The 10075-nt window shown below is 42.8% G+C and overlaps 1 protein-coding gene across 1 annotated transcript; it reads right to left on the bottom strand.

The window, feature by feature from the left end:
• LOC109823346 lies at positions 8563-9642 on the bottom strand. Its single transcript, XM_020389626.1, has 2 exons — positions 9261-9642; positions 8563-9203 (listed from the first exon to the last, which is right to left on the bottom strand). Exons 1-2 carry the CDS (start codon positions 9640-9642, stop codon positions 8563-8565), a joined length of 1023 nt encoding a protein of 340 aa, XP_020245215.1.

Below are 10075 nucleotides of genomic sequence, written 5' to 3'. Positions count from 1 at the left end.
CATATAAAATTGATTTATATTTTTTCGCCTTAGCACAGTTCCCGGCATAACAGAACTCTTTTCGGAAGACCCCGCGAATCCAACGAGGCGACGAGATCGAACGAAGGTCCGCTACGGAGTCGAGCGGAATGACATCTACAGACGTTCGGAAAATGCAAGCAAGTGTTTAAGGACTACGACGTCATCCACCGAGAAACGACTCCGTGTTAATTCATCGCGGACCGGGAATGCACGATCGAATCAATGATCAGTTTCGGCGCGTCCGAATCAAGAAAAGCGGATTTACTGGCCATAAATGCAGGAACCGAGCTATCCTGGCATATCGAGATCAAAGACAATCAGAGTCTCAACTCAACGCGAATCACGGACGAAAACGGGCAGAAACGGACAATACTCGAAAAATCGAAAACGACGGCGCCGGGGGCTCGCGCCAAAGCGGAGCCCCTCAGGTGGCTGCGGCAAGGCCGGCGAGCCACTCGGGGTGGCTCGGTGGCCGACGCACCTTGAGGTGGCTCGGGCCATGAGGGCCCGGCCACCTCTAGGGTGGGTCGGCACAGTGGTGGCCACCCAGGGTGAGTGGCCCGACATGTCTCTTGTGCGCGGCGCACAGTTCAGAACGCCTATAAATACGGGAGAGGGGATGCTTCTATTTTGCAGGAGGGTTTGGAATTTCAAGAGGCAAAACTCTGCCGGATTGAAGAGTGAACTAGAGGCTTTGAAGTAGCTTGAATAGACTTGCACGTACAGATCTGATCTCGCGAGCGGCCTACGTCAGAAGAAGAGGCAGGATTCGAGAGGAGCAGAAGAAATGATCTGGATCTCCACAGATCTCACAACTCCGATCGTAAGCTGGTCTTACGATCCGGCGAGATCTGAGCGATTATTCCCTTGGTGGAGGTATCCGCTCCCGCTATTATTCCCTTCGTGATACATACCGTATAATCGTCGTAGATCCGACGGATGCTAGATGGCGGTGGTGCACGATTAGACTGGACCCCGGCGTCCGCAAAGGAGGCCCACAACCGAGAGGACCCAGGCAACGGCTTCGGATTGGCGTTCGAGCTAAATAAGGAAAAGATTGATATTTTTCTTTTTTTTTTGCTTTGAATTTAATTGTACCGGGATCAAAGACGCGGATCTTTTGTAACCCAAGATGACAATTATTTCAATGAAGAAGAAAACCATTTTCCCCGCGAACAGTGTGCAGGCAGACTTAGGTCTGCAGGCGATCTTGCAGGCAAGTTGGGTCTGCAGACGAGCTCAGGTGTGCAGGCAAACTTGGGTCTTGATCGTGCAGGCGAAATTCGAGCTGCAGGCGAGCTCCTGAGCATGGATCGAAGAATAGGCCATAACTTCCAAACCGTAAGTCGGAATTGGACGAATTATATATGAAAATCACCTATCTCGACGAGATGGAGCCATCCGAACCCAGCCAAAGGCTTCGGTTCGCTTCCTCCGTTTCGCCAAATTCCTTACGGTTTGGGAGATATCTGCGTTTTTCCCTTTTTATCAGTGTTTTTCCCCTTTTTGCTATTTTGGGCGAGGTTTTAGCAGTTTTGTTCTGAACTTCTCTGATAAGGATTTAAAGGCAATTTTTATTGCCTACAGTGAGGACCTGTCTTCACCGCTGGCGTGCTCTTCTAGAGAGAGGAGCGTCCTTACGGACTGTGACGGCGTGGTCTGCTCTAAGATGAACCACCATCTCTTCCTGAGCAGGGGTCTGCGAGGGTCGTTTGGCGACCCATCTGGCAGCCTTTTGCCCTGTGCTCTTGACCTCTGGCTTAGCCTCGATCAATTTAGGGGGAATAGTCTCCCCTGGCATGACTCGGATAGAGTCCGCAGGCATGGAGGTTTTGACCGTTTGAGGTCGGCCTCTACGCACAACTCTGTGGCGTTTGCGGGACGCATTGCCACCAGAGGAGGAGGAAGAAAAGCACTCTTCGTACTTGGCTTGGTCGAACTCGATTTCTAGGGACTCCACGGTCATCCCGACAGCAACCTTGTCGAACTACGCTACCACCATTTCGGTTGAGGAAATAGTTTCTCCTACTGTGGTCGCCATCTTCTGTAGGCGTAAATTTTGATTTTCTGAAATGGGGGTTTCGTTTGTATTGATAAGAATAGCTTATTACAAACTAATGAATCGAAATTACAACAAAAATGGAGGGAAAGCTTTCCTTGTTTAACGTGGGGACTTTGGTAGCGATAGGACGCCTCGCTCGGTTCTCGCACCGAGTCTGCTTCCCTTGGTCGATTCGATCTAGGTTGCTGGTGAGCTTCAGTATGTAGTAGAAGCTTGTGCTGGTCAAGTTCGGGTTTTCGAGTTTGGTGGCGGTCAGGGCCCGAAGCTGGGAGAAGGTGCTATAGTGCAAAGATCATGCAAAGAGTCTGTCATCAACTCAGTCGAGAGTTGAGAGCTAATGGTCCAGCTAACTGATTGAATTAATCAATTCACTAAGAACCTCTCTCCTGTAGCCAGGGGAGGCCCTTAAATAGAGGAAAGACGACGTGGTCGCTCCCTTGAATCATAGGATGTGACCATGTACTGTTGGGAGATACCATGCTACTCACTTGTACCATGAGCGACCACTTGATGGGCTCGGAGCACTGTACTTCTCTCCCTCACGTCATGGGAAATGGGAAGGCCCATCCCTATACATGATATAGCAGCTGCCAGGTACTCTGGCGAGTCTGGCGAGTTTGTTGATTGCGAGCGAATTTGGCTCTTGACTTGTGCAGGTGAGTTCAGCTCTTGAGTAAACTTATATCGTGAGGGCGAGTCAAGCGTGCAAGCGAGTGTAGGGACACCGTGGATTCGACTGGTCGCTCGTACTATGGACGGCCGCTTGATAGGCTCGGAGTACTGTGCTCCTTCCCTTCACGTCGTGGGAAGTGGAAAGGCTCATCCCTGTATATAATATTACGGCCGGCAGGTACTCTGGCGAATTCGGCGAGTTCGTCTATCGCGGGTGAATTCAGCTATTGACTCGTGCAGGCAAGTCGAGTAAGCAGGCAAATTTCAGTCAATTGGATGACCTTGACTCATGCGGGTGGGTCAAGCATGCAGGCGAGTTTGGTGATTGCATGGATTTGCCTGGTCATTCGTACTATGGGCGGCCGCTTGATGGGCTCGGAGTACTGTACTCCTTCCCTTCACGTCGTAGGAAATGGGAAGGCCTATCCCTGGACGTGATATTACGGCCGCCAAGTACTCTGGCGAGTCTGTGGTTAGAACGTTGATCGCCTGGCTGATCGTCTGGGCACGCAGGCGGGTTCGGCTCTTGAGTAAACTTAACTCGTACAGGCGAGTCAAGTGTGCTGGCGAGTTTCTGATCGCCTGGTGGATCGCCAGCTGCATGGGCGAATTTGGTGATTGCGTGTTCTTGGCTCATGCTGGCGAGTCGAGCACACGGGTGAGCCTAGTTTTCACGTTGCGCGGGCGACTCGAATACGCAGGCGGATTTCTAGCTTATCTGCAAAGGTAATTTTTACGGCTTACAATAGTATCGATAACACAACGGATAAATTCTAAAAAATTTTACTGCACTAAATAAATTTATAAATATCAGAATCATTTAAATAAATATAAAACTTGGACTTTAAATCCTAGAAAATTATAGAAAATCTAGAAAAATATAAATACTCTTTTAAAAATAATAATTGAATATTTTAAAATACCAGAAAATTATTTTAACTAGTATCAAAAATTCACGGTCTTTACATATATCACTCTATTTTTTGAAAATATTTTTTCATAAATCACACGTTTTCAAATCACAAACCTATATAATCACATTAGTATAATTTAATTTAGGATTAATTAAATTTTGGGTCATATTTAAGGTTAGAAATGATTAATAAATTTATTTGAATTATGGTAAAATTAAGTTTAGTATTAAAAGTTTTGTTTAATTAGGGGAAGATGTATTTAATTTAGAGTTTATAATTGATTATAAGTGTTGATGAAATATGGTGAAATATTATCTAATTATGGATTAGATAATATTAGCAGCTGTATTTTTTATCACAAACTGTATGACAAAAATGAGAAAGCTTTACAATATCACCCTTCCATATACTTATGATCCTGAAAGTATAGGCACTACAAGGTAATCATTCAGTAGCGGAGTTTGAGGTCATGATGCGATTGCTAATTACATCTGTTTAAACTAACAACCACAAGGTAATCATTCAGTAGCCGTAGCTGAAGGTTAATTAGAGTTTTGCATTTGACTATTTCAAACAAAATAGAATAATAAATCATAAGAATTTACTAAAAAAACTTTAACATGAAAATACCTTACAACAGCATCCACGATCAACGAGCGGCACCGGTGGTGATCGACAAGTAGATCTGGATAATAGGCAGCAAAGACAGCGGTCGACGACCAGATTTGGACCACGAGCGGCAACGACAGTCGGCCAGTGGCGACGATAGAAGAGTTGCTGCAGCAGCTTCGATCTGAAGATTGCTGGAGCGGATCGGTGGGTCGTGGGCTCGGCGTCGTGGGATTCGCGATCTAGGCAGGGGCGTTGGGGGGTGCGAGGTGCGAATGCGGGGCCGTGAGAGACGGTCAAGCGGGCCCTATGGGGGGGTTAGGCGGGGAGGCGACGACTAGGCTAGGAAGTTTTTTATTTGGGTTTATCAGCTTGGGTTAAACGCTGAGCAGAGAAAAAGGGTCGCGAGCCGGGGATTGGGGGGGGGGGGGGGTTGGGTTTTATTTTTTTTAATTTTTTAAGTGGGGCTACCTGACAGAAATTACGTCTAGGATACATCCTAGACCCTAATCCCATTTTTTTTAAAAATATTAAAACAATAAAACTGTCCACTTTACTATTGTAGACGGAAAATTCCGTATACGATGTTTGCATCCTAGACGGAAATTTCCATCTAGTTTAACTCAAACTAGACGAAAATATTCTACTAGTGGAACAAAGTGATGTATATACTAGTGGAACAAAGTGATGTATATACGACTTTCCTTTGGGCAGAGCTTGAAAAGGACATTATGATGAGTCAACATAGAAGATCTCTCTTAGGAAAAAGATCTTCTATTCAGATTGCAAAAATCTAGTATGGACGTCTTTAAAATAAATAATGGTTAAAAAAGTTTGACAATTTTATGCTAGAGCATGGCAACGATAAGAGTCCGCCTGGCAGTTGTGTTTATGATTGAAAATGTCTCTTATCGGGAAGAACTATATTGGAAATATATTAGAGGTTTAATATGGACAAATTTTCAAAATCAACCATTTTCGTAATTTAAATAGCAAAATCGACCTCTTAGAAATTTATTCAGCAAAACCGATCCTTTTCTTCTGAAAAGGGTCGGTTTTGCTGCGGAAGAAATTTTACGACATACACGGGACTGCTAGTCCCGGCGGAAGAAATTTTACGACATACACGGGACTGCTAGTCCCGTGTATTTCGAGGCAGTTTCAAACTACACAGGACTAGCAGTCTCGTGTTTTTTGCAGAGACTAACGTCTCTACAAAAATGAAGTGCACGGGACTAGCAGTCCCGTGCACTTTACAGAGAGTCACAAAAGAAGTGCACGGGACTGCTAGTCCCGTTCACTTCCTAGGCGCAACGAAATGCACGGGACTAGCAGTCCCGTGCATTTCCTGCACATTCACAACTGTGCATGTATTTCTGCTACAGGAAAATTCCCTGTACAAACTCATATTTCAAATGCAACAATCATAAATTACACCATTGCATAAACACATATATCAATTCCCTATACAAACTCATATGTCAATTCCCTGTATAAACACATATCAAATCTAAAAATCATAAAATACACCACAAACTTACGAATCCAAATCCAACAAATCACGCCACAAACCCACTTACAAATCTAATAAGTCACACCATAGTCTCAGCTACAAATCCAAAAACCATCTATTGTCCCGAAATACGTTTGTAATTTACATATCAAAATAGGATTGTAATTTATATAACAATACCGATTAGCTTACATACATCCAAGAACTCTTCTCCTCCTCCTTTGTCTTCGACCTCCTCTATCCCGACCTTCGATGAGTTCATGATCCGGTTGCGTTTGTGGTTGTGACGGTCCAGCTCCATGGTCAACATGTTGGGAAGGCCCAGCTTCATTGTCGTTTCTGCGTCGTCCTCGTCTATGTCGTTGTTGACGTGTGTATACTAATTGCGCTACCTCTCGTCCATCATGAAGGTCTTCATGATCCGGTTGCGTTTGTGGTTGTGACGGTCCAGCTCCATGGTCAACATGTTGGGAAGGCCCAGCTTCATTGTCGTTTCTGCGTCGTCCTCGTCTATGTCGTTGTTGACGTGTGTATACTAATTGCGCTACCTCTCGTCCATCATGAAGGTCTTCATGATCCGGTTGCGTTTGTGGTTGTGACGGTCCAGCTCCATGGTCAACATGTTGGGAAGGCCCAGCTTCATGCGAGAGATAATTCAAAAAAATCCAAAATGCAAAAATTACTTTAAAATTCAAATTACAATATGTAAATTTTATATTTAATTCTATATTACCTGCTCGAGCCAATTCCAAGCCACGATTTGCAATGGTTTGAACATCATCTATTGCTGATACCTACAAATTTTTAAAAAAACATAATTTAGCAATATTGAAAAATTCTAATAAAAATGAACTTAAAATACATTTGAAAATACTTACTAATTCTCTCTCATCTATACCCCAAGGCACATATCCTTTTTGCAACTCAACCGGGGATGTGGTCGCATGGAGTATCCATCTTCTAGTTATCCTCCAATACCAAGTGTAGTAATCTGATTCCTGGGGAGTTGGATCGATTTGCTCAACAATACAAAATTGTCTATCATTCCATCTGTGTATATAATTTTGATGCTCAGCTGCCCAGTCCTTTTGTTGGCCTCCTTTCTTCGCTTTCCTCTCTATTTTTTTAACAAATTGCGAAACATGTTGTGCAAGACCAAATTGTCGAAGCACGCGGTCCGGTACATACATTTCTACTATCTCGAAACATATTAGAGGAACTTTGGCTCTCCATATAACTGGGTATTCTGTGCATATCGGGGGTAGATGATCGAGAAATGGGGTGTAGGGCTCCCATTCCATCTACAGAGTATTACATATAATTATTGCATATCATTAAAACGAAAGTTGATATATAGAAGAAAAAACTCATTTTTATAGAAATGATACCTGAAATATCTTCATGCGGTCAAGCTCATTTCGGTAGAAATCTAACTGTCTAGCCGGGGTCTCGTCAAAACATTTTTGGACATTCCATCTATGTTAGTTTCAAAATTCAGTACCAAATGAATAACTACAATTATATTTACTACGTTAAAAATATAATACTTGCATCCTAGTGGAATTTGTCCGTCTAATTGTAAATTCACGCATAGTCTCGGCTTCAAATGCAGCCTCTCCCATGCCCATACTTGCAGTAAGCTGAGACACCCTTTGAGGTCACTATTTTTCATGATGCAACCCTTAGACATCTCTCTATATAGGTACGCCAAAACCGCACTACCCCACGATAACGCACCACACGTGTCCAAGTCCCCGATAAGTGGTAACCACCTAGCATTTTCACAACATTTCAAGTTATCAAAATAAGCTAAATCAACAGATATAATTGTAAATACTGATAAAAATGATACCTGACATGCACTTTATCTTTACTCGAATCTGGAAATAATATTGAACCGATCATGTGCATAATGTATGCACGTGCATGTTGCTCAATCAATATTTGCGGCGCATCAAATTGCAATGGCCGAGAAGGTCTCTTTTAGCCACTTCAATTTAATATTTCCTCCAGGCATTGACTCTGGAGCTACACCTAACAACTCCTCACACCTGTCCGGCCAAAAATGTCTATCACTGCCGGTAACGCACGGACCATCTATGCGGAGACCAAGTATCATAGCTACATCCTGTAGCGTAATAGTAGACTCTCCCATTCGGAAGTGGAAAGTGTTGGTCTCCGGCCTCCACCTATCTATCAAAGCGGTGAGTAGGGGCCAATCGAGCCTCATCCAACGAAGCTTTGAACATGTCAAGAAGCCGGCCCGTCCTACAGCTGCTATTATGCGCTCATCCTCTAGATGCCAACGGCTATGGCTGAGGCTATGATCAACCATAACAATATCCGGGCCTCTCTGTAAAGCAAATGAATATATAAGAATACAATATTATAAGAATGCAATATTGAAATTATAAGAAACTTAGTTACCTCTGTAAAAGATATAACATGTGAACGGTGTCGAGGCTGGTCATATAGGACCTCATCACTCGTCGGTCCAGGCTCCATGGTGTATATACCTGCACATACAATTATAACATATCAATAACCGATCCACGACTAATTATATTGTCTACATTAAAATAAATCACAATTTGAATATGTCAATTATTACCAATTAATTGCTATCTATTGAGTCTAGCTGGACAACGAGGTCGAGTATGTCCCGGTTGTTTGCAAAGACTACATTTTTTATGCTTGACAATTCCTTCTCGTCCTTGATCCATGGTTCCCCTAATTCGTACAGATCGTGGTCGACCTGCTTGTCTCTTGTATTAAGGTGGAATTAGTCGTGGTCCAGTATATTCGGACCAATACCGACTATCATCGGGTGGATGAAAACTCTTACTGTATGTCTTTCGGTAATGAATTGTTGAATACCATGGTGAACAATACCGATTATATGGAATTCTCGCACCACCCAGCTGATTGGAGGAAGCCGCAAGAACATGTGCACAAGGTATTTTTTGAAGTTGTGGTATGTTACATGTGCAAGTGCAATCAACATCAAACAGTTTAACGGTGTAGATACCATCATAATCATGTACCTGCCATTCATTGTCATTGAATACAGTAATTTGACATAATCTTGCCGCCTCAATTCTTCTATGCAAAATAGACTCATTCTTTGGTGTGTAACGCGTTGTCCAGTCTACACCGTCCTCACGCCTTTTGTTGAAGTATGAGTTTAGCCTATAGAACGTTCTTGCAACCAATGATTGTATTGGCATAGCTCGTGCTCCTTTAAGAACGCCGTTAAAGCTCTCGGAGCAATTAGTTGTCATCATGCAAAACCGCACACCCTCATCCTTACATAATGCCCATCGATGCTCGAATTGAGGCTTCAAGTTATGTTCAATCCAATTATGTGCATCTAATGACAAAGACTTGATCTTCTCTCTATAATGTTCATACACTAATGTATCGGTTGCACACCTAGCTTACCACAAAAGATTTTGCAAATTAATCTCACCGTGTTTTTTCTTGAAATTATCTCTTATACGCCTCAAACAATATCGATGGTAATGTGGTGCACCAAAACCCTCATGTAATGCCCTTATAATTCCTTTCATCCTATCCGAGATAAAAGTAATTAATCTGGGCACACGAACACTAGGAATCCACTTGTATATAAGTTCAAAGTACCACTTCCAACTAGAAGTATCCTCTACCTCCACAACTGCAAATGCTAGAGGAAATAAACCGCCATTTGCATCTACATCGGTCGCCACAAGAAGCACGCCTTTGTACTTGTCATATAGATGTGCACCATCAATGCTCAATAACGGACGACAAAAAGTAAAGCCCTTAATAGCCGGACCAAATGCGCAAAATACTCGAGTGAACCTCTCCATCCCCGGTGCAATCTCTTCAGACAATATTTCATATTCAGTATTAATGTGGCATAATTATGTACCAAAATATGTTGCAAGTGCACAACCGTGTCAAGTTATAGTATAAAGATATCGATCCCACGAGGAAGGTGTTTTGGAGGAGAAAATATAAAATCGGTTCTTATGTTGTGTGCGTGACAAATAGGAGTGATGAGTGAATATGATTGTGGAGAGATAATGATAGTGAAAGTGATAGTGTGTAAATCAATGTTTTTTAGAGTGGATGTGAGTAAAAAAATAAATGTGATCAACAAGGCAAGAAGGAAGAATGAATAAAATCAAGAAACAAATAAAAAATCAAGAATGTAAAGATAGCGGATTCAATTAAAGATATGGGTAATCTAGAATTGAATCCACTTCTTAGAAAAAGGTGATTCCCTAGAGGGTTCTAGCC

This window comes from Asparagus officinalis, chromosome 9 (genome assembly GCF_001876935.1).
Source record: "Asparagus officinalis chromosome 9, Aspof.V1, whole genome shotgun sequence".
NCBI classification, from domain to species: Eukaryota; Viridiplantae; Streptophyta; class Magnoliopsida; order Asparagales; family Asparagaceae; genus Asparagus; species Asparagus officinalis.
This window is presented reverse-complemented; position numbering and strand designations above follow the sequence as displayed.